Genomic DNA, 27,983 nt, shown 5'->3' with positions numbered 1-27,983 from the left:
AAAATAAAAGCCTATAAGATGTAGTCATCTTTCCCTCATCTTCAAGTACACAGCAATGGTGGGGGAGGGGCTGTGCATTAGGGTCTTACACAGGATCCCTGGTGGAGGGGGTAGAAGGAGAATAAAGGAAAGAGTCTTTAGCTGGAGGATGAAGTTCTTCCTGTTACTGGAGCCTCGACCCCACCCAGAGTACCTTTCTTCAATGTTTTTCTGCCCTCTGGTGGCAGGCGGGGATTTTGGAGGAGCCACTCCTAAGTGAACCTTTTCCACTCTTTGATCCACTTCTGCCAGGGTGAGTGGGCCTGGAGTCCAGAGGGCTCAGGACTGAACTAGGGTTGGGAGAGGGTCGGGTCTCAAGTAGGCGTGGAAGGGCTGCAGGTGGAAGCTATTGGGCGAGGCAGCCCGTGGAGGTGGTTGGGGCTGGGAGGAGCTGCAGGTGGGTATGGAATGCAGGAGCTGCAGGTGGAGATGGTTAGATCTCCCACTTAAGGCTGGGGGTGGGGGTGGGGAACGGTCTGGCAGAGATGCTATTTAAGCAGGTATGTGTGTGTGGGGGGGGTTAAGCCTGCCATTAGACTCCCCTATTACATGGAGGATTTGTTCTCTTTCTTGCTGAGAGGCAGTGGTGCCATGGGGCACATGGGAGGCCTCTGGGTGCTGGGTTTGCTCTTCTTGATTGGTAAGCTGGCTGCAGTCTCCAGAGCACTGGAGAGAGGCCAGGAGCCTCATTACATAGGCCTTCACTGAGCTTACTAGCTCAGCACGGGACTCTCTAGGGGTGGGGGAAGGGGTTGTTAGAGGGGAGCTCCTAGAGGCTGGGGGCAGAGGGCCTGCCCAGCAGCAGACAACAGTTCGATTCCTGCTCTAAACCTGCTTGTTTTGCGGGTAGGGATCCCTATTCTAGCCTGGTTAGGGGAAGGGGTCACCCAGACTAGGCTCATTTTCCAGAACTCCAGCTGAGAAAGGGAGTTGAGGAGTTGGGTCTGAGGCTACCCAGAACTGCCAACAGCATGAAGACCCAAGCGCTTTCCTGCCTTTGTTCTTCCTCCCACCCTCTCTATCTCATGCATGCAATGCATGCCTTTTGGAACCAAGGGTTATTCCTTGGAAGAGACCTCCTGTTGTTTCTAAGCTGTCTAAACCTTGTCACAAGGTGGAGCTGGTCAGGGCGGCCAGACAGTTCCCCAGGTCTTGCGCTGGAGACCTCTGGCTGAAGAGGTGGATACCCTGGGCATCCCACATCCTGTTGTGCTGTCTCCTAAGTGGGATCATGAGGTATTTGTGTTTGTATCTGTGTTTCTGGGCTAGGTTCGATCCTAGGAGCACCCTCGGCTTCCCCATGTCTAGGAGCCTGCAGTACCAGTGTCCCAGAAGGCCTCATCTCTGCGGGAAGCCAGGCAGCCGTGGACCAGGATATCCCTGCGATTAACCAAGGTGAGTGCACTCAAACTCTTCTGGAAGGGGTAGGACATTATCCATGTGATGGGAACGCCCCATGGGACACTGGGCATGCAGGAAAGCCTGAAAGGCACCAGCTTCCTCAGGGACCTGTAAGTGGGTGGGTGTTCCACTTGCAGAGGCTTAAATCTATTTTTCTGTATCCTTTCTGGTGGCGTGTTATTTTTATGTGAAAGAAAGTACAGATCTTTCAAAAAGATGGCCTGATAAAAGTATAGGTCATTGGGCTCTTTGAGGCTGGGTGCTAGGTTAAATCTTCATAGATGGTTGAGAATATGTCAGCCACCCCATAAGGGGAAGTCTGCAGGTGTGGTCAGGCTGGGCTACAAAGAAGCTTGTGACTGAGGGATCTCAGCTGAGAATGAGGACATACAGACAGGCCGCCGCTGGTGGAAATGGAAAGGAGGCTTGAATTTCCATGTGGGAGCACCACAGGTGGAGGGGTTGATGGAGCAGCGATGACCTGGCCTTGTGGTGGGTTCTAAGTAGATGCAGTGTCTGCCCTCCTTCTCTGTGAGCCAGCTAGGAGAGCCAGCACCTGCCAAACTGTGAGCTGGGCACCAGTCCCTGCTCTGGTTACCTGCGTATTCTGGAGGTAGCCAGAAGCAATGTATGTTTCCTGCATCGATTTTTTTAGATATAAAGAGAAAAAACAGCCTCAACACCTTTCTCTCTGAGCCCAAAGGAAGTCATAAACACTGCCCATGCTCTACCCAATGTGCTTTTGTGGAGAAACCCCCATCAGTCCCAGCTGTGTGAATGATGGCTGCCAATACCGCACAGCTGTGCCGATTACAGAGCTTAACCTTTGGCCAAAGGAACCAGCGTTGGCTAGTGGTACCTGGTAGCCCTCCCTCCTCTATGGCAATGGCTCAGAAGGGGCAGGAGAGATGATCTGTGGTACTTGTGGTCCAGAGCTCTCGTGAGATCAGGTGTAGCCTCTGTTCCTCCAGGGCTTCCCTTCCTGCCTATCTACTTCTCCAGAAGCCACTCTCCCCATGCCTTGAAGAAGGCTCCCTAGCTGGAGAGAGATGAGAAATAGCTGAGGCAAATATGAGGTCCTGGATTCAAGCTCCAGTACTGCAGAAAGAGATGGAGGGGAGAGAGGGAAGATGGGAAAATGGGTCGTCATAGTGTGAGTTGAGAGTTGATATCTGTCCCTTGTTACCTCAAGGGTTCCAAATGTAACAGATGTATAGGGGTCATACATCTGTATATGGCAGGATTATTTGATGAGGTAGGAAAGAAAGGCTCAGGGCATATTTTAGGAATAGGAGAGAGTTGGGCTGGAGTAGGGGCAGAGGAGGCCCCTGGTAGAAGAGGCTGCATTCTGACAGTAGAGGGCCTGGAACTGGGACTGGATTATGGGAGCCATGGGCTGTGTTTTAAGCAGGGAAAGGGTGTGATCAGGCTGAGAATCTGGGATGCTCGGGGCTGGGAGTGGGGAGTGGGGCAGGAGGCTGCCCTGGAGCCTCAGTGCTCAGGAAAGTGCTAGCTCTAAAGTCAAAGGAGACCCAGGCCCAGGGGTTGCTGTCCCTATAGTCTGTGTTCTGGGGGATTCAGGCCACTAAGACGGCCTTCCTTCTCTCCCAGGGCTTATCCCAGAGGAAACCCCAGATGCTAGCTTCTTGATGGAGGGGGATATCATCCGGCCGGTGAGTATTCTGAGTCCTCTGAGCCCACCCCTCCATGTCACATATGTTTGACATGAGGGACCTGTCTTTGCTTCTCATGGCTGAATAGACACTTTGTTTTTGGTCACATCAAGGTGAATGTTCTATTAGGAATAATCAGTAGGAATGTTAATGGAGGGTGACAGCCAAGTCGCAACGCTGTCATCCCCATAGGGCTACCTGTATTAGGAGGTTTGGGTCCTCATAGTACTCCCACTTGGTACCCTGCCCAGGGGAGGTGCTCAGGAAGCACTGGGGTGGAGATGTGAGTCCAGGCTAGCAGAGTTAGGGTGAAGGCGAAGGGCCTGCATTACATCAGTACTGAGTAAACCAGAACAGCTGTGAATGGAGAGAATGTCTTTGGGTGAGGGGCAAGTCAGAAGGTAGGAGGCTGGTGTGGACTTGGGTAGCCAGGAAGGAACACATTGCTTAGGAGAGCAGAATCATATGTCAGCCAACTGATGGCGATAGAAGGCTCCAGGACAGGAGAGTACCCAGCGGAAAGAAGACTATCTTGATGGATTATTGCCGTTCCCACACCCATGGCTGCACTGGAGAGCTGGGGGCAGGGTTAGGTCACTGTTGTAGGTTATTCTGTGAAGCGAAGTATGGGTGTTGGGAGATGGGGGTGGAGCATTGGGTGAGGTGGTCACGTGATGCCTCACAGAGCACAGTAAGTCAAACCTTTGATGGCTGTTGAAGCAGGTCCTGCTGGGAACTGTGAAGCCTATATCCCAGAATTCCATTTGGTGGAAGGATGGAAAAAGGAGCCACTGGGGCATCTATGTGACCAGGCCCCCATCCCATCCTCTTTCTACCTTCAGAGGAGCTCGGGGGTGGCACTGTTTTGCTGAGGTGCTGGGGTGGGGGCTGCTGGTTAGAACTGAGTTCTCTTCTGAACCAGGCACCTTGGGCTGCTGAGACCTGGCAAACTTCTTGTCCTTACCTGCTTGATATTATGTATATATATTATACCCTTTAAGTTTTGTGCCATCCTCTGCCAAACCAAAGGATGGTGCCTTGGGCCTCATAATTTCACATGGCTCACCTACCGAAGCCCCATGCTTCCGTTTCCCTTCTAGTGATCTCTGAAGTCTGGGATCAGGGCTTCAAGCTCACCCCCTCAAAATAGGTGACATTGAGGAAGAAGGCTCAGCTGCAGACAGACTCTAGCTGGGTAACCATGCGGCCTGGAGGGAACAGGACAGTTCCCATCAGCTGTTCCAAGATTTCAATGTTCTGGGTTCAGGAGGCCCTGGGGACAGACCTCTTTGGAGAGGAGGGGCTGCCCTCACAGCTCATGTCCTGCCTCTCACATCTTCAGGGTTGCAGTAGCCTGAGGTGTGACACCCAGGCGGGTATGAAGCTTGGGGACCCTGTGTCCCTTGAGATCTCTGAGTTGCATTCTCTTCTCAGAACTCCTTCCAACTGTTATCGGTGACCAACAACAAGTGGCCCAAGAGTGCTGGTGGCATCGTGGAGGTCCCCTTCCTGCTCTCCAGCAAGTATGGTGAGTGACTCCCTTACTGTGGAGGATTCTTCCTTAGGCAGTAGGGCCCTGCCTGGAGTTAATCTTTCCCCTTTTCCTTGTAGAGTCATAGCCCCTCTCTTACCCAAAGGGGCAGCCCCCCCTCTCCAAAGAGGTCTGTCCCCAGGGCCTCCTGAACCCAGAACATTGAAATCTTGGAACAGCTGATGGGAACTGTCCTGTTCCCTCCAGGCCGCATGGTTACCCAGCTAGGGTCTGTCTGCAGCTCAGCCTTCTTCCTCAATGTCACCTATTTTGAGGGGGTGAGCTTGAAGCCCTGATCCCAGACTTCAGAGAGCCATAGCAGCTTTGCGGTCTTGGCAGGGGGTCAGCTAGGGTGTCTTCTTCAGATGAGCCCAGCCGCCAGGCCATCCTTCAGGCCTTTGCAGAGTTTGAACATTCCACGTGCATCCGATTTGTTGCCTACCAGGGCCAAAAAGACTTCATTTCCATCATCCCTATGTCGGGGTGAGTGCTCCTGGTGTGGGGGTGTGTGTGTGTGTGGGTGTGTGTGTGTGGGTGTGTGTGTGGGTGTGTGTGTGGGTGTGTGTGTGGGGGTGTGTGTGGGGGTGTGTGTGGGGGTGTGTGTGTGGGTGTGTGTGGGTGTGTGTGGGTGTGTGTGGGGGGGGTGTGGGGGTGTGTGTGGGGGGGTGTGGGGGTGTGGGGGTGTGTGTGTGGGGGTGTGGGGGTGTGGGGGTGTGGGGGTGTGTGGGGGTGTGTGTGGGTGTGTGTGGGTGTATGGGGGGTGTGTGGGGTGTGTGTACATTCAGCCTGTGTGTATGTGTATGTGGGTCTCAACATTCAGCCTGTAATAAACGCTGATGTGGTTTAAACTTATTTCTGGGTTTGCCCCTGAGCTGGACTTGCAGACTGAAGGCGGGGAAGGGATGAGTTTTGAGCTCCACCTTTATCTCTAATCCTGGGAGGCTTTGTGGTGGGAGTTGTGAGCAGATCTTTCATCCTGGTTCTGTAGTGCATGCATCACCTAATTATAGGAAAGTCATCTAACTTGTAAGACCCACTGCCCTCTCTTTGAGATGGGGGAGTGGCTTGAGGTTATCTAGGGCTCATGGGGAAGGTCCACTCACGTAACTATTGCGTCCATTCTCCATGTTATTATTGGGTTTCTCCTCTTCCTGGCAGCCCAGGTTTCATTATACCTACCTCACAGACGCTCAGGGCATTCACAAGGCTTGTGGGGGAAAATCACACCTGGGGTATGTGATAGGAGTACCCCTTTTGGTGCTCATGTGTCCTAGGACATGGGGGAGGGAAAGGCCTGCTCTCTTCCTGTCCCCTTGTTTGATTGACACACTGTGTTCTTGCAGGTGCTTCTCTGGTATAGGGCGCAGTGGAGGGATGCAGGTGGTGTCCCTGGCACCAGCCTGTCTCCAGAAGGGCCATGGCATTGTACTTCATGAGCTCATGCATGTGCTGGGCTTCTGGCATGAGCATACACGGGCTGACCGAGACCGCTACATCCGGGTCAACTGGAATGAGATCCTCCCGGGTAAGCTTGCTGGTGCCCAGGATGGGCTGGGCTTGAGGGCCCTGGGAGAGGGGAGAGGGCAGCAGGTTTAGGGCAAGGAGCTTTCTGCCTCCTTTGGATAAAATTATCCATCTTTCCAAGGGAAAAGTGTGGTTTCTCGTTCCTGGCACCTGGCTCTGGCTCTGGCTGTTGGCTGTAAACTTGGCCTTCATCTGTGTTCTTTTATTGTGCCCGAGTGAGGGTGTCACCATTTGTTTTGTGTCTAACTTCTTACTGGCACTGTTAGTCACTTGAGCATGGAATTGGCAGTGGCCTATGGCTTTTCTCACCTACTGTTCAACTAGCCATCCCCTGTGTTGTATAGGGGTGGGGGTGCATGTCACTTGAAGGCAGCGAGCAAGAAGGAAGCCCAGGAGGTAATGAGTTGTATGTGCCAGGCGTAGCAAAGGCAAGATGCAGGAGTATGTGAGATGGGCATCCATTGGCACAAGGCTCAGGAAACTAAGGAGGCTCCAGCCGTGGCAAAGCTAAGACTCTGCTCAGATGCATGTGAATGGTGTCTATGTGCTGGGGATCCCAGGGATGTGGGAATCCCTGCTTTCAGGGGCTCAAAGGCCTGATTTCAGATGGAAGAAGTGTTCAGGGGTTGGTGGGGGAGGAGTAAGGGGCTTCCTGTGTGCAGACAGCTCCTGGCATTTGGGGGTTAGGGGCTTTCCTACTGCTGTGGTTCTGGCTGAGTAAGAAAGTTGGGAAGGTGTCTTGAGGTCAACAGAGCAGTTGGCAAGGAATGCTCGGTCACAGGATGCCTTTGGGTGGAGGGGTCTGGTATAGAGGGATGGGATTGAGTTGGATTAGGTTAGGGGGACTGCATAAGGGCTGGTGCAGTCTCTGTGCCCTTCAATGAGATCATGTCCTTCCAGGCACTCCTGGAGTAGTTGGAAAACTTGAGATTTGAAAGAGGAGAGTTAGGAAAATTTGAGATTTGAAAGAGCAGAGTTAGGACGAATGTTCTGATCATTATGTAAGGTAAAAACTAATAAACAGAACCCCAAGTTTCTTTTAGTTCTGTAAAACAGTGTAGGAATTCTCAAAAATTATTCCTGACATAGTTTCAATATTTGGGAGGCTGAAGCAGGAGGATCATAAGTTTGAGTCCAACCTAGGCTACATAGTGAGATCTTGTTTACACACACACAGCCATCATGAGATACTATATTAAAATGAATGGTTCATGGTTAAGGTCAGGCTCTGGGAAAGTTTATAAATGTGGATACTTATATCCATGAAAATAGAACAAACAAATTAAGCATGCCACTTTAAGGTAAGGGGAAAAAAGCTGGAGGAATTAATAAAGGTAAAAGCAGAAATTAATGAGTTAGTAAGCAGCATTAATTAACTCAAGGCATTCTAGCAACAGAGCAGGCTAAGCCACCACCTACTCCAGGCTGAGGAATGTAGCTCAAGGCAGAACACTTAATATGCATAGGGTGCTAGGCCCCCCAAAACCAAACCTCAAACTCAGCTACCGCAAAGGAGAAAACATGGTTTTTCTTAGTAATAGAGAAAAATAAGAACATATTTGCATTTAATTATCATGAACAGAACAAACTCTGCTAAGATGTAAAAACGAATCCCAGTAATTAACAGTTGTGGGGGTTGAGAGATGGGAAGTCAGCAATAAGGATGGAGCAGGAGATTTAATTACTATATGTGTATATATGCATGTATATGTAGACACACATTTTGTACACATACATGCTGGATATTGAACCTATAGCCTTATATAAGTGAGATATTTGATTTTTGAGCCAGAAAAAAGTTGCTTATTAAATATTTAATAAAGGAGTTTGTTTTGTCGGGGAGGAAGGTTCCATATGTAGCCTAGGCTGACCTCCAATTTGTCAGCCTCTTGCCTCAGCTTTCTGAGTACTGTGATCACAGGTGTGTACTACCACACCCTATGATAATAAAAGTTTTTAAAGCAAGTTGGGTGTCAGTGGCTCACATTTGTAATCCTATATACTCCTGAGGATACCAGTTCAAAATTAGCCCAGGCCAAAAAAATGCTCGAGTCCTTTTTTTTCCCAGTGAGTCTGGCAAAAAAAACATTTGGGCTGGAGGCATGGCTCAAGTGGTAGTGCACTAACTGAGCAAATGCAAGATTCTGAGTTCAAACCCAACAACAACAAAGAAAAGGATTTTAAAGGGAAGAATGCCGCATATTCCAGGGCAGATTTTTTTTTTGGCAGGTAGTGAAATAGAAAGGAACTGAAATGCTGATCTACTTTGTGGTAAGATGGCTGCTGATGACCTTGGGGAGGGAGATGTTGAGAACAGAGCTGGCTGGATCTGGGGGACTAAGAACAAAGATGCAGACAATAGCTCCCTTTCAGAAGCTTATAGTGAAGGGCAGGAGAGAACCTGCCCCTCCTAGGCCCAGAGGATCCAGAGAGTTGTTCTCTGGCCAACCAGGATGACTAGGTTGGTAGGCTCCAGATATAGCCTGTAGTAGGAAGATCAAGAGGTACTTGCTGCTGGGGTGCGAGCATCATGATTCCAGAACTCAATACTTGGATGCTACCCCTTAGGGTTTTCATTTTATTTGTTAATTATTATTTCCTTAATTGTACAGAGGATTTTTAAAAATAATTTTTTATTGAGATGAGGTGATTACATAAGTTTCACCTATTTCACAGTATTGTGGAATAGTGATACTTGGTCACAAACACATTTTAACTGTCACAAGGCAAATTGTCTATAAGGTTTGTGAGTTCTATGAGCTTTGACAATACAACTATTTCTTCCACTTCAGGTGATATGTACACTTCTTTTCTTTTGCTTAGTGTCAGCTGTTCCTCTTTCCCTCTCATTCCCTCCCTCCCATCGCTGCCTTTCAGTTGCTTAATTCATTTTCCTCAATGTCCAGTGCAGCCGATGAGCCTGTACAGAGGGGTTTTGACTCAACATGTCAGGTTGTGAGATAATGCATTTTGATCAATGTCGTCGCTTTCGTCATTCTCCCCCATCTTTCAACCCCAGCCATTCCTTCAATTGGCCTGGTTCCATTTTCACATATATGGACATTGAATATTGAATCTGCATTTGCCCACCCTTCCTCCATTCATCTGCTCCTCCTCACTACCTCACACTACAAATTTCAACTTCCTGGTATTTTTTTTTTCCACTAAGGCTGGTGCTCTACCATTTGAGCCACAGCACCACTTTCAGCTCTTTGGTCGTTAATTGGAGGTAGTTTCACAGACTTTCCTCCCTGGATGGCTTTGAATTTCGATCTTCAGATTTCCGCCTATTGGGTTGCTAGGTTTATTGGCATGAGCCACTAGCTGCTGGTTGGCTAGCACACTTTTAAGACTGTTCACTGGGTATAGACTCATAGACACTGTAGTTTTAGCATATTAGGCCTATATACGGTGGATCTGAGCAGGAAGGAGAGGAGAGACTTGGTTGGTGGGAGGTGATGGCTATGACATCATTGCTTTACACTCCACCTGGTTTGGGTTTGCCCCTCTCCCAGGGGAGAGCAGGGTGGTGCAGGCATGCAGGAGTTAGGAACCAGATAGAAACACTTGGCTGTGGGTTCAGATTCCTTGGTGTAGATGGGTAACTAATTCCCAGAAAGTCATCTTTTATCCCTTGCCTCCCCACATTTCTCTCTCTCTCCCTCCCCCCCTCTCTGTGGTGTTTTAAGGCTTTGAAGTCAATTTCATGAAGTCTCAGAGCAGCAACATGCTGGCCCCTTACGACTACTCATCAGTGATGCACTATGGGAGGTAAGCATTCTTCTCCTCCCTCCCTTCCCCCACACCACTCTCCCAGTCCCTGCTGTGGTCTTCATGTTGGCCCCATCCTGGGTTCCAGGTTGGCCTTCAGCTGGCGCAGGCAGCCCACCATCATACCGCTCTGGGCCCCCAGTGCCCATATTGGCCAGAGATGGAACCTGAGTGCCTCGGATATCAGCAGGGTCCGCAAGCTCTATGACTGCAGCCCAAGAGGTCCTGACTCCTTTGGGAACGGTGAGTGATGGGGAGGTGATGTGAAGTGGAGAAAGCGCCATGTTGATGTGGGGTGAGGTGGTGGGAGATGAGTCTGCAGAGGGGAGGTGGGCAAGATCACTGTGGCTCACCACATACCATCATCAGAAACAGAAGGAATGAAGTTAACAGCCAATTGATTACTTAGCAAATAAACAGAGGCCACTTTTTCTTCTTTTCTTTTCTTTTTTTGGGTCTGGTCGTGGGGCCTGAACTCTGGGCCTGGGCGCTGTCCCTCAGCTCTTCAGCTCAAGGCTAGCACTCTACCACTTGAGCCATAGCGCCACTTCCAGCTTTTTCCTTTTTGCTTATGTGGTGCTGAAGAATCGAACCCAGGGCCTCAGGCATGCAAGGCAAGCACTCTCCACCTTCCCAGCCCAGAGGCCACTTTTTCTTAACCTAGATAATGGACATCTATCCAAACTTAAGAGCAGAAGTAATTTTTAATGGCAAACTACAAAAACTAAGACCAAGTTTTCTCATTCTCTCATCTACCCAAGACTGTAGGGGAAGTCTTAGCGGTTGCAGGATGACAAAAAGAAAGAATTGGAAAAGAAGCAAACCAGTCACTAACGAGGGGTGATTGTATTGCAAGTAGAGAAACCCTATACACAACTATTAGAGCAAAGACAAATTTAAAAAGAAATGTAATCAATGTATTAGACTCAATTATATTTACCTTTGGAAAATATAATTTAAAATACCTTTATAATACTGGTAATAGGTCTCAAGGAATAAAGGTGGCAAGAAGCTGTCTAAGATTTCTACAGGGGAACTGGAGATGACTCAAGTGGTAGAGTACCAGACTTGAGTAAAAAAGCCAAACAAGAGCATAAGGCCCTCAGTTCAGTCCCAGTATCCCCATGCCTCCCCATCTCTTTCAACCTCTCTCCCTCCCCTTCCTCCTCTCCCCCATCGTTCCCCCCTTCCTCCTCTCCCCCATCGTTCCCCCCACATCTTTTCCCTCCCTCCTCCCAGGGAAAAGCACCTAAATGGAAGGTGCTTCCCATTGTGCCAAAGGGCAATGTGAAATATTCATTAAAAAAAATACTGAAGCTGGGCGCCGTGGCTCACGCCTGTAATCCTAGCTACTCAGGAGGCTGAGATCAGAGGATCACCGTTCAAAGCCAGCCCAGGCAAGGAAAGTCCGTGAGACTCTTATCTCCAATAAACCACTAGAAAACCGGAAGTGGCACTGTGGCTCAAGTGGTAGAGTGCTTGCCTTGAGCTGAAGAGCTGAGGGACAGCACCCAAGCCCAGAGTTCAAGCCCCATGACCAACCAAAAAAAAAAAAAAAAATACCGAAAGCTGGGCATAGTGCCTCATGCCTGTGATCCTAGCTACTCAGGAGGTTGGTATCAGGAAGATCATGATTAGAGGCCACCCTGAGCAGAAAGTTCATGAAACTCCATCTCAGCTAATAAAAAGCTGGATGTGGTAGTACATTGTCATCTCAGCTGTCTAGGAAGCATAGATTAAAAAGGGTAACAGGCCAGACTGGCCAGGACATAAATGTTAGGCCCTATTTGAAAAATAACTAGAATAAAATGAGTTGAAGCCGTGGCTCAAGGGTAGAGTGCTTGCTTAGCAAGCACAAGGTATTGAATTCAAACCCCAGTAACCCCCTCAAAAGTGTTAAATTTATAGATAGATACGTATCATAGTCATGGAAAGGAGGATAAAATAAAAGGAAGATAAAAACTCATCTCTCAAATATTATCTATAGGCAATAAATTTCGACTCAAAAATTTTGACTCAAAATCCAAGTAAGTTTTGGTGCAGATAGGGATTCTAAAATTTGTCTTGGCCTAGCAACACAGTCATTGTTTATAAGATAATCTGTATAACACACCTGCGGGTATACAGATATACACCGTATAAGGTGTGTTCATACAAAAGAGTCAATTGTCTGTGGGAATTGAATGGCAAGTCCAGAAGTGGATCCCATAGAGAGTTTGATCACCAGGGAAAAGGTAAATTAGTTACTGGGTAATTCTGAGACTATTGGGTAACTACTTAAAATTCTTAATTGTACAGAATAAATCCATGCATGTAAGACTTGTATGTAAATGATAAAACTTTTAAAAGAAAACATTCAACAAGATTTTTTGGTCAGCCATAGGGCTTGAACTCAGGGCCTGGGAGTTGTCTTTGAGCTCTTTTGCTTAAGGCTAGTGCTCTACCACTTTGGGCTATAGGGCCACTTCTGGTTTTCTAGTGGTTAATTGGAGATAAGAGTCTCATGGACTTTCTTGCTAAGGCTTGCTTCAAACTTTGATCCTCCGATCTCTGCCTCAGGAGTAGCAAGGATTACAGGTGTGAGCCACCAGTGCCTGGCTTTTGACAAGATATTTCTATAACCTCAGGACAGGGAAAGTTCTCTTAAATAAGGTATAAATAATCCTATCCCTAAAACTGGGATTCACAAATCCAACTACATTTATCATAAAACTAATTATCAACAGGTAATATGAATAAAGTAAAAATGCACATTATAAACCTAGAAAATGTTTCCAATATATCATCAGTTGCATGCAGTATACATAAAAATTAATAAGACAAAAGAAAAACTACCAAATAGAAAAATGGGTAAGATACTTAACAGATATATCGGGAGAAATCAAACGTGGAACAAGCGTGGCACCGTGAGCCTATTGGGTGTGGTGGTACACAACTGTAAGCCCAGCATTCGGGCTAAGGATGCAGGGGGACCAAGAGTTCAAGACCACTTTGGGAGACATAGGGAGACTATCTTAAAAACAAAAACAAAATGACCCAAACAAAGACTCATTAGTGATTTAGGAAATGCAAAAGAAGCCAGGTGCTGGTGGCTCACTCAGGAGGCTGAGATCTGAGAGGATTACTGTTCAAAGCCAGTATAGGCAGGAAAGTCCATGAGACTCTTACCACCAACAAACTACTCAGAAAAGGCCAGCTTTTTCTGGGGCTCAAGTGGTAGAGCACTAGCCTTGAGCACAAAGAGTCTCAGACAACGCTTTGGCCCTGAGTTCAAGTCCCAGGACCAGCAAACAAACAAAAAAATTGCAAAACCATTTTCTTGCCTTAAATTGGCAGAAATCAAAAATCCCAATAACACCAAAGCAATGGGTAATGTCTGCCCTACGAATAGGAATAAACAATTTGACATCTTGTGAGGGTGAAATGTATGCTCATAACCCAGATCTTATTTGTAGGTCATTTTGCATGTGAGTGCCCTCCATCCCCCTTAGCCCCAGTTAATCACTAATTTACGTTCTGTCTCTGGAATGGGAATTACGTGGCTTTTTGCATCTACCTTATTTCCCTTAGGCTGATGTTTGAGTCCTCCATGCTGTAGCACTTCCCAGTGTCTTGTTTCTTATTGGCCAAGTGACATCTACCAGGCCTTGTTGCAATTGCAATGAGGACTCCAACTGAGTGTCCTGGCTGGGGCTTGACTTGCAGTACCCCATTAAAAGAGTGGTAGGGAATCGGTTTGATGGTGAACAAGAGCTTACCAGATGGAAGCAGGGTCCTGCATCCTCCAGTGCCCCCTAGACCAAACAGGCCAAGCCCCAAACCTAGATGCCCAGGCCTAAAACTGTAGAAAGTTCTCTGGTGTAGAGGCAAACAGGAAACCAGAGAACCTGTAGAGTTTACTCACCAGAATAGAGAAGTGGTGTGGTGTGGATGGGGAGGCCAGCAATGTTATTGGTAGAGTCTCGTGTGGCATCACAAGGCAGTTTGGTTCGCAGAAAAGGGGTGGTCAGGAAATTCTGCCATTCCTGACTCAAAAACCCCCTCCCTGGACACAGCATCATATGGAAGGTAAATTAAATATGGTTTTCAGCTACTATCTACTAGGATGGACATTCGTGTGCTAGGCTCTATCTTTTCTTTTTGGCATACTGAGAATTGCTAGGCCCTATTGCAACTTCAGACTCAGCTGCTATTTTCCAAAGTAGCCACACCATGTTTCATTTCTTATCTTTGCAAATGCTTATAAATGATCTTTTTCATTATAGCCATCCTAATGGGTATAGTTATTTAATTGGAATTTTGATTTGCTTCTAGGGCTCCATGTACCCAGTGTTGGTAGGAACCCCAATTCAGCCTCCAGACCATATCTACAAAGACTTCTGGAGGCACTACAGGTGGAATCTGGGAACCCTGACCTTGGTGGCTTCGGGGCTGGAGGCCAGCATGTTGCTGAAGGGTCTGTAGAGAGCTCACGTGAGTGGGAGCTCCCTGCCCCAAGGAAGTTCGATGTGGATCAGCCTTGGCAACAGCACCTCAGACCTTAGTTTTCTCAAGATCAGAAACGGGCTAGCCTAGACTGCTCCAGAGACATACTTAAGTGCCCATTGTACCCCAGCTCCACTTCCAGAAGTAGCAGATGAGCCAGCACCTATCCAGACTGCTTTGGTGAACCCAGCTCTGCCAGCATGCTGTGTACCTGGCAGTCACTTCAGGGCCTGACCATGTGGCTTCTGTCCCCAGGTGGGGAGGGTATGTCTGCTCAGAGGTGCTAGGTCATCTAACTCTTGGCCCCTCTGGACAGCAGCCCTGCCTTCTAGCTCCACCCTGGTCACTCTGAGGCACAGTTGTCTCCCATCTCTTCCCCATCATGTCCCTCCAGGTTCCGGCTGGGTGGTCACAGGCCTGGTCTCTGCTCTTGACTTTTTATTCAACCCTGAAAGATGCAGAGAATGGGAGTGACATCCTTCAAGGCCAAGATTCTTATGGGGGTGGAGGGTGAGGAAGACTCAGGTTCCAGCCCTGGTGGCCCTGAGAGCTCTCCATTGGCTGACACTCAGCCTCCCTCCCCACCCCCCCATGGATTAATGGTGCTGCTTCTACTTGTGCCTTGGGAGCAAGCCTCAGGGCAAACTCTGTGGTTGGAACCCTAAAGCAGTGTCCCATTCCTTGATGTCGTGCCACTAAGGATGTTGTCTTTAGTGGGTCGGGTCTCCAGCCCTGCTCTCTAGGGAGTGCTGTGAGTCCATTTTGCACCTTTGTATAGTAAGACGTCTTGGGACTTAGAGCCACTACCAGCCTGAGACCAGGAAGAGGTGGAGCCCTCAGGTCTGTATGAGGGAGCCTGAAGTCTGGGATAGACATGAAGCTCAGTTCTATTCCAGACCACTGCTTCCTCAAGCCTTCCTCTAAGGGGCTCAGCCTGAGGAGATCCTGGAGAAGATAGGTTGGGGGTCCCCCTACTTACCTTTCTTTGGTCAAGCCCCATTCTTTCCTGGCCTTCACCATGAGGTTTGTTCCAGGAGCAAAGAGAATGTGGGCATCAGTGATAAGTGGTCTGGGCCAGAAGCCTCTCAGTCCCAATTCTGGAGGTCAGAAGCTCAAGGAAACCCTGCTTGCACTGGGGGGAGTGGAGTGGAGAAAGGGTCAGTTGTGTCCCTGGGGGGGGGGGGGGGGAAGCCTCCACCGTGTGGGGTGAAGTCAGAAATAAAGTGAGGTGCTTGCTGCATGTGCTGTTGCTCACATCCCTATACACCGTATATGAGAGCCTTTCAGCCACTGACTGGCAGAGGGTCCCCAGAGGCACATACCCACTTTCCAGAGAAAGATCCAGCACGTGGCATGTTCAGTGTGGCTCAGAAAGGAGCAACCCTGCAGGACTGAGGCCTAGAGTCCTGAAGGGCCAGGAGGGCTTGGCCTTTGCCAGGCTCTAGAGGGCATGTCCCTCTAAGGACCTGACATATCCTTGGAACTCTGTAACCTCTGCCCTCAGTCTTGCTTGGATTTCAGATTGGAGTCTAGAACTTTCTGAGGCTACATAGGGCACTAGACTCAGGGAGGGATCATGAGGTAGGGGGCAGGGAACACGGCCATTCTCTCCCTGGACATGGAGGAGGATGGGATCAGGCTGTGATATATAGTGAGTAGAGGCTCTGGCCCATTGGAGACTCCAGGCTCAGGCACTCGGTCAATCTAGGGTAGAAGCAGAATATGTCACACCTCGAATTGTTAGAGAAATATGTCTGTCTTGCAACCTATGGGCTGGCCTAGTGGGTCTGGGGAGATAATGCTCTGTGTCCTGGGTGCCCCAACCCCACCGTATGCTTTCACAAGCTCCTGGTCAGAGGCCACCCTTAGAATATGGCTTGTGTTCCACAAATCTGGGTTCTTCAGGAGATTGGGTTGGGTGAGCCTGCTGACTCTCCTCTTTGGGAGTGTCAGGGACAGAGCTGTCTTTATGTCCTTCCCCAAAGCCATCTGTCACTGTGGAACCTGGTCATGCCAACCTCTGCCCTGCACTGGGCCTGGGTGGTCCAGGCATTTCTATTTTTGATCCCCAGCTTGGGTGGTGTGGTAGGTACAGAGTCTTGGGGTGTTCATCTCCCCAGATCCCAACCACAGAGTTGGAAATATAATTATTCAATAGATGTTTACAAATGCTAGTTAAGTGTCCGGCAGTTGTTGTGGTTGCTGGGAATAACATGATTGAAGTAGAGTTTCTAAACTCAGGATGTGGGGAGAGGGCTGGTTAGTCAACTGGCCAATGGAAAACCGCCTGGAATTGACAAATGGCAAAGGGAGCACTCCCATAGGCTGTTTTAGTGCCCCTCTGAGGAAAGAACAGATAAACTGAGACCAGTATGTCAGGGGTGGCTGCCTGTGAAAAATCCAGTGAAAAAGCCACCGGTGCCAAGGGGTTGGGGAGTAGAAAGAACCAAGGGGTTTTGGGCCAGTGTAGTGGGGTAAGATGAGGCAGCCAGGGCCAGGCCTGACAAATGGGGAGTGTTTTCCAAGAACAGCAGGGAGCAACAGGACTTAGGATTTGAGTCATTCTGGAGGCTGTATGGAAAAGGAGTTGGAAGCAGAACAGCAGGCCACTGCAGTCATGCCCATGAGTGGCAAGGGCTGTGGGTGTGGACAGAAGTGTGTGCTCTGGGGGTTGAACAGCCTCATGTGACAATGCCGGGGGCAGGGGCACACGCTTGGGGAGGTCAGCTGGGCCATTCACAGCCCTGGGAACTGAACCCCAGGGAGAGGCAGGGGTGAGGGAAATGTAAGTCTGAGACATCCCAGGAGCTGGCCATGGAGTGGTGGGCCAAGGGTGTGGGGGCTCGGGGAGGGAGCAGGGCATGCCATTAGCATGGAACATGAGCTGTGACATAGGCACACAACTCCCCCAAAGTTTAGATCCAGGAGAGGAAGGGTCTCAGCACCAGTCTAGGTGCTGAGCACTGAGAACAGCATTTTCCTCTCTTTGACCATGCAGCAGGCCCTTGCTCCGGGATTGTGTGTACACCTCACAATGTTTAGCTACACCTTTGTTTCCCTACTGTTCCTCACCTGGCACTGTGCCAGGGAAAGGTGTTTCCAGGGGCTCCTCTTGTGGGGAGGAGAGCCATGTTCAGGGAGAACATCTGAGTGATTTTGGGAAAAGACAGGAAGCTGAGTCTTGAGAGAGTTCCAAGGGAAGGGAAGTGACAAAGAGGACACAGTCCATCCAACCAGGGATGGACTCTAGAGGGCAGGCTTCAGATGCCTTACTTCCGAGGGCTAAGAGTGAGGAGCCGGGACAGAGCCTGGGGCAGTAGGATGGGTGCTGCTGCCTCTGGGGGAAGGAAGGCTGTCTAGGGGACCTTCTGGCTCATGCTAGGAGGTGGGCTCGCACAGATGAAGAGGCTGGGCTCCTGGCCCTTTGTATGGGAACAAACAGCTTGAACTCTGGCACAGGGGGGCCTTGGGAGACACTCCTGCCTAATGGCTTCCATTTCTCCTGAGTACCAGACAAAGTCACAGCAGGGAGGGATTCGGGGCGGGCAAGGCAGGGGTGTAGAGTGTCAATGGGAAGGAAAGTAGACCAGAAAAGTCTGGAGATTGGTGGTCATGAGTTTAAAGCAAAGCTAGTTGATGTGGTAATGCCATGAGTGTATGGCTCTGGGAAGGGGAATCACTTGGTCAAACTCAGGGTGGGAAGACAATTTGATCAGGGTTGGGACTTTGTCATGCTGATGACAGAGGATGGCTCCAGGGTCAAACAGGAAGTTCTGGAAATAAAGGTCCAGGGCCCTTACTTAAGAGGCAAGGACTTTAGTGTGGGACTAGCACTAAGTAGAGCCCTCCAGGCAGAGGTCTGGGCCACCAAATACCTCAGCCCTGGAGGAGAATTTGCTCCAGGGTTTTTCACTAAGATGTTACAGGTCTCATTAGGCTCTCATGACCAATTTGGGGAGAAGGATTTTGCTCTTTGGAAAAACTAATTGCTTAAATGCTAGGCCACTGGTTTCCTGAGGGCCTGTTTCCAAGGCCATCCCTGCAGGACACCTTCACTTGGGCAAGGTGTAAGAGTGCTCATGCATAGTGACACATTGACACTTGCTACACTGTCCTTATCTTCTGACATTGTGGACCAGGGATCAGGACAGGGAATGACTCCATTTCCTGATATAGTGTGCCCATGAGACCCCATCTAGGAGTGGTACATGTGCCTGGTTTTGAGGGACCGGGAGAACAGGGACCTTCCACCACTTGGGATGGTGGGGACAGGTGAGTGGACCTTGAGGACTGAGCATCCTATTGAGACATCACAATGAGGAGTGGGGTGGGTCCCTCTGGCAGAAGAAACAACATCCTGGAAAGGATAACAGGTATGAGGACTCAAGGTATGCCGAGGGTCAGCCCAGCCTGGTTGGGGTGGGGATGGAGTTGGGGCCCTGACTGTCCATCCCCATAGCTGGGGATGCTCTAGGGACTCTTGCTATTGGCTTCTGTAGATCTGGGGCTAAAAACGGCCAGTCCTGGTAGTGGAAAGGCATTGCAATGGATGATTGGATGGAATTTAGGAAGAGCTGAGACCTGTGACTAGGTAGGCCCAGATTCTCTCCCCTGTACCCCTGCAGGATGGAGCAAGTGTATGCTAGGTGTGTGCTAGGGAGAACTGGAGAGACACAAGTGTAGTGTGTGTGTGTGTGTGTGTGTGTGTGTGTGTGAAGGCCTAATGCAACAGCAACCCCACCTTGGAAAACTAGTACACCCAACACAGTGCTCATGGAAGGTATGCCTGGGAGGTATGGTGGCAGCAGACAAAAATCCCACCCCCTCTTGGGTGCATCTTGCAATCTCCTGCCTGTGCCCACCTGAGCTGGTCCCTCACTGGTTAGTAGAGGCTGCTGAGCATGGCCTGGTACTTTGTAGCACTAACAATAAGGTTGACCCTGTGGTAGGCTATGGGCAACCCTATTTCAGTTTCTGCAGTTTTCTGGAGGCCTAGCCCTTTAAGGAAAATAGACCAGAAGATGCCCCAGTGGATACTAGTCTTAGTATTTGGGGGAGATTCTTCCTGCCTCAGCCTGAGTATGGAGATGGCAGACAAGTAGTCCCTCTCCATGCCCCCTTATGGTCTCTGGGGTGCAGACTCTGGTGCAGGGAGCAATTAGGACTTGCAGGAACTTTCACAATTAGCTTTCCTGGTTCCCATAGCATCCTCAATCCTTCAGTGTAGGGGCCTCTCCATCCCTGATGACTGTGGGCACAGGCTGTTCCCAGTCCAGTCAGCAGGAAGAATGTATAAAAGGAATGTCTCGAGTGGTCTGCTGTGGGTGGAGGTCTGGGGAGGAGCCAAGGAAGCTGGCTGTCCTCTTTTACCTAGGTTTCAACTTCCTCATCCAGCTGGGTTTGTCACGCCTAACTGGAGTGCTGTGTGGTCCAGCAGGATGGCAGCGTCAGGCCAAGATCAAGGAGGAAGCTGCATTTGACAAGGCTAGGCAGGTGGTCTGGAGATCACAGATCTAAGCCTGGGTAGGGATAAGATATTGTCAGAGGTCACACTCCTGCTCTCTCAGAAGTGGCCAGGCCAGAGTGAAGGTCCATGTTGGGCATGCTGGATTGAGGTGGGGAAGCCCCACTTTCTGAGATGAATCAAGACGTGTATCTAAACGATGCACTGCCAAAAGGCTGTGTAAATGTGAGGTCTTGTTCTACTCTGGGCTTACACCGACAGGACTTCTAATAAAGATGATGTCCTTGGGGCTGTCCAGGAGGAAATTGATGACAGTGGCTGGGGGCAAGTGGGGAGTGTGAGGGGACCTGAGTTCAGGCAGGTGGGATCAGGGTAGGGTTTAGTGTGTGACCTTTTTTTCTCACCGAGTTCTTGTTTCCAGTGCAGTTGGGCAAAGGCAAGATCTTTCCCTTTCTGTGTCTCAGGTACCGCCTTTTACTCTGAGCTGTGTGAGAAAGATCCTCACTCTGGCTGGAAGAAGGCTTCAGCCCACTTCCTGTGGTCAAGGGCTGGCTGGCGTTCTCCACGCCCCCAGCCCAAAGCAGGAGACTCAACTGTTGCTTTGACCTGCGTCTATGCCAGTTTCCCTCTTACCTTCTTTGACCTTAATGGTGGAAAACGAGGCAGCAACAGGAAAGCTAAAAATCATACAGTCGCTTCCCAGGGAGTTGGGATCCTTTCAGTGAAAGGGCACGGGTCTCCCGCAGGTTGAGAACCATCTCGTTACGCAGGCGGCAGCAGGTGGCGCCCGCTACCCAGAAACGCGCCCCTTCTCAGGCTTCACAGGTCCGGCCGACTCCAGCCGGGGTGGCGAAGCCTAAATGGGCCAAGACCCAGCACCCTGCTCCTCCGACCCGGAGCCCCTCGCTGTTTTTTTGTTTTTTTTTTTCCGGTGGAGTTTGGGGTGGGGATGTAGCTCCTTATGCGCCAGCATCTCAACCCTCCCAGACTTTCCACTTGAGACTTCTTCGGGGCAGCAGCAGGAGCAATCAGATCGTGCCCACCGCCCTAGACCCGGGTGCTCCGCCCCAGCGTTGCAGTCCGCAGCCAAATGGATCCTTACCAGTGCCCGAAGATACGCCAGCCAGCTCAGCGGCCCCGCCCCCCCCCCCCCCCCCCCCCGCCACGCCGGCCCCCTCTGGTCTGGCTGCCGGGAGAAGGTGTGGGGCGCCCGGGCGGAGGGCCGAGTTCCGGAGGCTGGGCACCGCTGGTCTACCCGCAGGCAAAGTGCACCCTCCGCCCACCCTAGGCCAATCTCCCGCCCCGCCTCCCTCCCCTCCTCCTGCTCCCGCCTCCAGTCTCCTCCCTCCTCCAGCCTTTTCCCCACTCCCCAGCCGCGGCGGGCTGCAGGCAGGCTCGGCTCGGCGCGGCGCGGGAGCCTGCGCGCGGAGCGTCAGCTCTGCGCCTCCGCCACGACCCGCCACGCACCTCCATCAACCCGGCCCGGGGCCCTGAACCCCACCGTGTGTCCGGGAGCCTCGTGGCACGACGGCGCTACTTTCCTCGGGTCGCGAGTGGGACTGGGACCGCAGCGGGACAACTTGGAAAACTTCTCTTGGACGGCCTGCGGGGACTGTGGGATGGGGATGTAGGCGGGCAGTGGCTGGCCCCGGGGCCGCAGACCTCCCAGGCCGCGTCCGGCCAGATCCTGGCACCACAGAGCCTTCTGCGCTACCAGGGGGACGACCCCTTCGTGTGGTCCAGCCAGGGTGGCCCTCTCTCCTGTGGTGCGTGCGTTTGGCGAGCTGTGCTCTCCCTGGCCACATCTGGCCCCACCATGGACCACCAGGAGCCCTACTCCGTGCAGGCCACGGCCGCCATCGCGGCGGTCATCACCTTCCTCATCCTCTTCACCATTTTCGGGAACTCACTGGTCATCCTGGCTGTGTTGACCAGCCGTTCCCTGCGCGCCCCACAAAACCTGTTCCTGGTGTCGCTGGCGGCCGCTGACATCTTGGTGGCCACGCTCATCATCCCTTTCTCGCTGGCCAATGAGCTGCTGGGCTACTGGTACTTCCGGCGCACGTGGTGCGAGGTTTACTTGGCGCTCGACGTGCTCTTCTGTACTTCGTCCATTGTGCACCTGTGCGCCATCAGCCTGGACCGCTACTGGGCGGTGAGCCGCGCGCTGGAGTACAACTCCAAACGCACTCCGCGCCGCATCAAGTGCATCATCCTCACCGTGTGGCTCATCGCAGCCTTCATCTCGCTGCCGCCCCTCATCTACAAGGGTGACCAGGGACCCCAGCCCCACGGGCGCCCCCAATGCAAGCTCAACCAAGAGGCCTGGTACATCTTGGCCTCCAGCTTCGCGTCTTTCTTTGCACCCTGCCTTATCATGATTCTTGTCTACCTGCGCATCTACCTGATTGCAAAACGCAGCAGCAACCGCAGAGGTCCAAGGGCCAAGAGAGGCCTTGAGGATGGTGAGTCTAAGCAGTCTCGTCCTGCCCCTGGGGGCCCCCCAACCTCAGCCAAGGTGCCAACCCTGGCCTCTCGTCTATCTTCTACTGGAGAGGCCAATGGATGCCCCAATCCTCCTGGAGAGAAGAACGAAGGGGAGACCCCAGAAGATCCGGGGGCTAGGGCCTTGCCACCTAGCTGGCCTGCCCTTCCCAATTCAGGCCGGGGCCCGAAGAAGAGCATTTGTGAGGCATCTGTGGAGGAAGCTGAGGAGGAAGAAGAGGACGCTGAGGAGGAAGAGGAAGAGGAGGAAGAAGCCTGTGAACCTCAGGCAGTGCCGGTGTCTCCTGCCTCCGTACACAGACCACCCTTGCAGAAACCCCAGGGTTCCCAGGTGCTGGCCACCCTTCGTGGCCAGGTGCTCCTGGGCAGGGGTGTGGGTGCTATGAGTGGGAGGTGGTGGCGTCGCCGGGCACAGCTGACCCGGGAAAAGCGGTTCACTTTTGTGCTGGCTGTGGTCATCGGTGTCTTTGTACTTTGCTGGTTCCCCTTCTTCTTCAGCTACAGCCTGGGCGCCATCTGCCCACAGCACTGTAAGGTGCCCCATGGACTCTTCCAGTTCTTCTTCTGGATCGGTTACTGCAACAGCTCTCTGAACCCCGTCATCTATACCATCTTCAACCAGGACTTTCGCCGTGCCTTCAGAAGGATCCTTTGCCGCCAGTGGACCCAGACATCCTGGTGAGCCTGCTTGCCCCCTGCCAGTATGGGAATGATGCCAGGGTCACCGTTTCTTGCTCTGCTCTATGGGGCTGTCTCCCTGGGGCTTTCTGGTCCCTGTCCAGCTCCTACAGACCTCATCCTAGGAGCCCCTCTGGAAGGTCTGGGACAGAGGGGCTGTTTAAATGGGTTCACTCAAAGTCTTCCTTTGCTGGCTCTGTTGTGGGGGAAATATCTTCACCACCCAAACACAAGCAGATGGATAACAGGCTCTTCCTGGATGAAGCTGAAATGAGGCTGGAATAGAGGACCTCCCTCCCAGTCACCCATTAGCTGATAGGTAGGCCTTCCTTTCCTGAGGTACCTGTGTGCCTTGCCAGGTGACTTGCTGGTGACCTTTTCTGTTTCTTTTTTATCACCCCAAGCCCCCCCCCCCTTTCCCCAGAGAGCAGGAAGCCAGCTTTCTCCTTTTCCCAAGAGGTACTGCTGCTAAGGAGGAAGAAATGAAACTGTTCACCTGTCTTGGGCACCAGAATGGGGATTTATATGATGGTTTTGTCTCTGCGCCCTCCATTCCCCCCTACCTTCAGATTGTGGCTCCTTAGAAGATCAGAACTGTGGATTGGTTTCCTTACCCAGCACCCTTCTGGGAAGCAAGTGGGCATGTTGCTGCATCTAGTGAGGTGGTCTGGGGGGGTCTAGCCTCTGCTCCAGTGGATGATCCTCAAACCCTGGCATTCGCCCCTTGTCAAAGCCAGGGCGACAATTGCTTTGCCGCCTACTTGCTGCAGGGAGATGAAAGCTCTGCAGAAAGCTTTGAGCTCCATGGGGGAATGCACTAGCGAACCAGCAAATGTCATTATCTGGTGATATAAAAATCCCTTTTCTATGTGTTTACCACCACCCGCCTTCCTGCAGACTTTTGTTCTGTGCCTGGGGTATGAATTCCTACCCCAAACGGGAAGCGAGGAGTAGCACACAGAATCACTATTTCAAGTTTCAGGATTTCTTTAAGAACATGCTCTTATGCCTGCAAAGGTTTGAGTTATTATGCTGGGTGACAGCTTCTCAACATGTTTCTTGCAACACCAAGAGGGTTTTCAGTGATTTGGCCCCTACCCCAGTGGGAGATAAATCTTTTGTCATCAAGCAAGGAAATTGTTTCCCCAAGACAGCTAAAAATACCCACACCACGGAAGCAGTCTGAGATAACTTCAGGTGGAGGACTTGGGCAGGGCCTCGGTGGACTCCTGGAAGAACCACTTGCTACAGTGCTCTGGCTCTGGCAGGTCTCTGCCTTGTATGGGTCCTTGTAAAATATTACTAACTGCACCCCTGGTGGGTGGTTTGCTGGCTGTCTGTCTAGGACCCTGCAGTGATGGGGCTGTACACCGAGGAGCCTTTTCCTCCTGCTTCTCCCTGCACCCCAGATCTTGGTATTTGGAACAACTGGGAGCATGAGGGATGTTTCTCAGCCTTCTCCGTGGGCTGCTCTGGCTTCAGCGCTGAGCAGCAGACCTCTTAGTATTGGGGAAGGGTGGGCTGAGCACCTGGATGTTGGCAGCGTATGCACCTGCTAGATCTGGAAGGGTGCTAAGGGAGTTTTCTGGAGTGGAGAGAATGATGTTCAAAGAGTCCTTCCAGAGGAAGAAGGCTGCCCAACTTGGTCCTCAGTGGGTGGTGGCTGTCAAGCAAGGACACTGGCCTGGGGTATGGTTGGGGGGTTGGGTTCAGGGGAAGGGACTGCTTTGTGATCATCTGCCGACAATCATGTGTGTACCCTCAGGGGGATGTGGCCTGTGGCCCCCTTGGGGTGACATGCAAGGTTATTTTTTTTCCAGAAGTTGACCTATTTTATCAATAAAGCATATTTTGGAATAAACAAATCTTATCCTTGTTTTCCAAAAGCTTCCAGGAGTGGTTGATTCTCAGCTCTTTGCACAGCATGCTTGAATATTGACCCTGTGAGCTAGAACTCCCTCCCAGGGACAGCTATCCTGATCTTCTTCAGGTGTAGCTGTATCTCCCCCCCCCCCCCCCCGCACCTGTCACCCTCAGCATCCTAATTCATCATCACAAGTTAGTGGAGGTGAGGAGAGCCAGAGGAGCTGGAGACAGACATTGGATAAGAGAAAAGAAGGAGAAGGAGAGCTCCACAGAAGAGGTGGCCTTTAGGTTGAGTTTTGGAGGAGAAACAGGAGTGCACCTCCTGTTTGGTACAAGCAAAGGCTACATACAGAGGCTGTTGAATCAGTGACAGTGAGACAGCATCAAGCTACCCTGTTGATTAGTCACTCGCAGCAGCAGGGACCACTGAGGTGGATGGAAACCTCAGGGGTAGGTGGGAGGGAGGAATGCCTCTCTGCAAATGACATGAAGCTGCTATTTGTGGCAGGGGTAGCAGGCAGAATGGAGTTGCTGTGCTCCGTCCTCAACCCTTCTAGCTGGAAGGCTGTGAACACCATTGTCCACATGAAGTGCCTAAGGCCCCCAAGCTACATTGATCTGGCTCTAATCGCAGGCTGGTAGCCAGAGACCATAGGCAGGGCTGCTGCCCAGGGCAGACCCCAGAAAGTGGAACTTAGAGGAAACAGTGAGACCTGAGTTATGGGGTATGGGGTTACTCCACTATTCCCATTGTGTATACTTTCACCATGTCCGTAATTTCTCAGTGCCATGCTCTGCTAGAGCAGAGCTTCCAGTGTGCATATGGCCTTACTGAACCTAACACGAAAGACCTGGGGCTGGGAAGGTGGCTCAGTGGTAGAGCGCTTGCCTTGCATGCATGAGGCCCTGGGTTTGATTCCTCAGCACCACATAAACAGAAAAAGCCAGAAGTGGCACTGTGGCTCAAGTGGTAGAGCGCTAGCCTTGAGCTGAAGAGCTGAGGGACAGTGCCCAGGAGAGTTCAGGCCCCATGACCGGCAAAAAAAAAAGAAAAAAAAGAAAAAAAAAAAGATCCACCTGCCCTATTCCCATCTCCTCTACCCCTAGCCAAGGCACCAAGGTCCTGAGGCCTCCTACATTTCATATGGCGGGTTGCTCTGAGGTACCCTTTTCCTGAGTCTTTTCTGGTACTCATTCCTACTTGCTAAGATATGAATCTGTCCATTTTATCCAGGGGAAACCAGACCCAAAGAGGTGTAATGATTTTCTCAGGGTCATCCAGGCTCATGGTCTTTTCATTGAACCCCATGTCTCCTGTTGTATGAGGCTCTTCAAGGGGCAGGTTCCTGGACCCGAGATCAGGCACTCTGTCTGTCTCTGGAAATGGAGATAGGAACTTACCTGTGAAGTGAAGTGAACCAGTGGAGTTGCATTGTTTGCAAGTCCATCATGAACATACAGTCTCATTTAATCCTAGTACCCTTGTTGGAAGAGGTCATTGTACAAAAAGAGGACATTGTGACAGCAAGTTACTGTGCTGGGTCCTGGGACCATAAAACTACCAAATTCAGACACAGAATTGTGGTTCCATCTCTTGAGCCAGCTCTCTCACTCAGTGGTGCTGGCTGCATGGAGATGCTGAGACTGCATCTGGGTGGATTCAGCAGGTGGCAGTGCTGTGGTTGATTGTTTATGTCTGCCACTGCCACTAAGAAGTGTATGATTGTGTGTGTGTGAGTGAGTGATTTTGCATTCTTGAATTTTATGAAGGAAGAGACTAAAGCCCAGTGAAGATGACTTGCTTAGAATGGCCTCACATAGACACATAGAGGCAGCGCTAGATCTAGAATCCAGGCTGCCCAGCACATCATACCTTTTTGCTCAAGGGATTGCTTTGAATCCAGATTTAGGGGGTACCTGCTGTGAGGCCTTTATAGGCAAGATCCTTGTCTAGGTACATTCTGATTTTGCTACCTTATTCAATTCCAAGATGAGGAAGGCAAGAGACAGCATCCCAGGGATCCATCCAGGGCCATGCAACTAATAGTAGGGTGCATCTGGAGCCAGATCCAAGATCCCTGGCTCCCAATCCCCTCTCGGTTTCCCTCTTACTCCTGGCAGGTCTTTGTGAGTAGGACTTGAGCACATCTGAGGGTTACTAGTTTCCTAAGGAAGGCTTGGAACAGTAGAGATGGGCAGGGGGTGCAAGTGGCCCTTTTCTTCACAGGAGTAACCCTGGCAAACCCTAGAGGTGAGGTCAGGGGCCAGTGCTGGAAGGAGCCTGGTGTCAGCACACACCCTCCCTGCTTTGTGGGTTCTGATCTAACACCCTGTGCTGGCCCTGGGCCAAAGACTGCTGCCCTTGGCTTAGCCTTGTGGCCATCTATAGATTAGAATTGATTTCAGGAGAGCCCCTTTTTCATCTTGCCTCCAAGTAGAGGCAAAGTGCCTTGGTGGAGCACAGCAACCTTCTGGAGACTCTTTTCTTGCGATATCCCTAAGTTCAGGGTGGCCCTACCACAGAAGAAGTGGGGAAAAGACACCCCTTCAGTCACCTTACTCTGGGACAATTTGTATCATTGTTGGTAGGTTGGACCCTGGAGGGAGCTTTCAGAGCTGGCCCCTACTTCAGGCTGCTGTTGGGAAGTTGAGGCTGTTGAAAAGTCTTCTATGGAGCATTGTGGTGAGGGACCCCACTGACTACCTGCTTAGAAAAGGTCCTAGAAGGAAGGTGCCCAACTGCAGAGACTCTGGGTGGAGGAAGATGTATGGGCTAATGCAGCCTGTATTCCTGTCCTCTTTGAGATCCTTTCCTTCCCTCCCTCCCTGCCTCCCTCCCTCTCTTCCCCTCCCCCTCCCCCTTCCTTTCTCTCCCTCCCTCTCTCTCCCTTCCCCTCTTCCCCCCCCACCCCCCCTGTGCCAGGAAGAGAATGGGAAGCTTGAAAAATGGGATTGCTGCTGGCTTCAGCCAGTATGTGCTGACTGGAGTTGCTTCTAGGTGTCCTTCCATTACCCTAGTGAGGCTGAGCATTCTGCTCACAGGTCC

At 51.0% G+C, this 27,983-nt stretch overlaps 2 protein-coding genes across 2 annotated transcripts; both read left to right on the top strand.

Moving 5' to 3' along the window:
• The first annotated feature begins 630 nt into the window (after positions 1–630).
• Astl (astacin like metalloendopeptidase) lies at positions 631–21,519 on the top strand. Its single transcript, XM_042695358.1, has 12 exons — positions 631–679; positions 1,309–1,434; positions 3,052–3,113; positions 4,548–4,641; positions 5,010–5,127; positions 5,988–6,169; positions 9,858–9,939; positions 10,028–10,182; positions 14,254–14,412; positions 19,799–19,913; positions 20,635–20,713; positions 21,262–21,519. Exons 1-12 carry the CDS (start codon positions 631–633, stop codon positions 21,517–21,519), a joined length of 1,479 nt encoding a protein of 492 aa, XP_042551292.1.
• On the top strand, positions 21,297–24,930 carry Adra2b (adrenoceptor alpha 2B). Its single transcript, XM_042695472.1, has 2 exons — positions 21,297–23,071; positions 23,476–24,930. Exons 1-2 carry the CDS (start codon positions 21,705–21,707, stop codon positions 23,555–23,557), a joined length of 1,449 nt encoding a protein of 482 aa, XP_042551406.1. The 5' UTR covers positions 21,297–21,704; the 3' UTR covers positions 23,558–24,930.
• The last annotated feature ends 3,053 nt before the right edge of the window (positions 24,931–27,983 follow it).

The sequence above is a fragment of the Dipodomys spectabilis genome, unplaced genomic scaffold, assembly GCF_019054845.1.
Source record: "Dipodomys spectabilis isolate Male_0828 unplaced genomic scaffold, ASM1905484v1 ptg000187l, whole genome shotgun sequence".
Classification (NCBI taxonomy): Eukaryota; Metazoa; Chordata; class Mammalia; order Rodentia; family Heteromyidae; genus Dipodomys; species Dipodomys spectabilis.
Note: the sequence above shows the minus strand (reverse complement) of the source record. Positions and strands in the feature narration are given on the sequence as shown.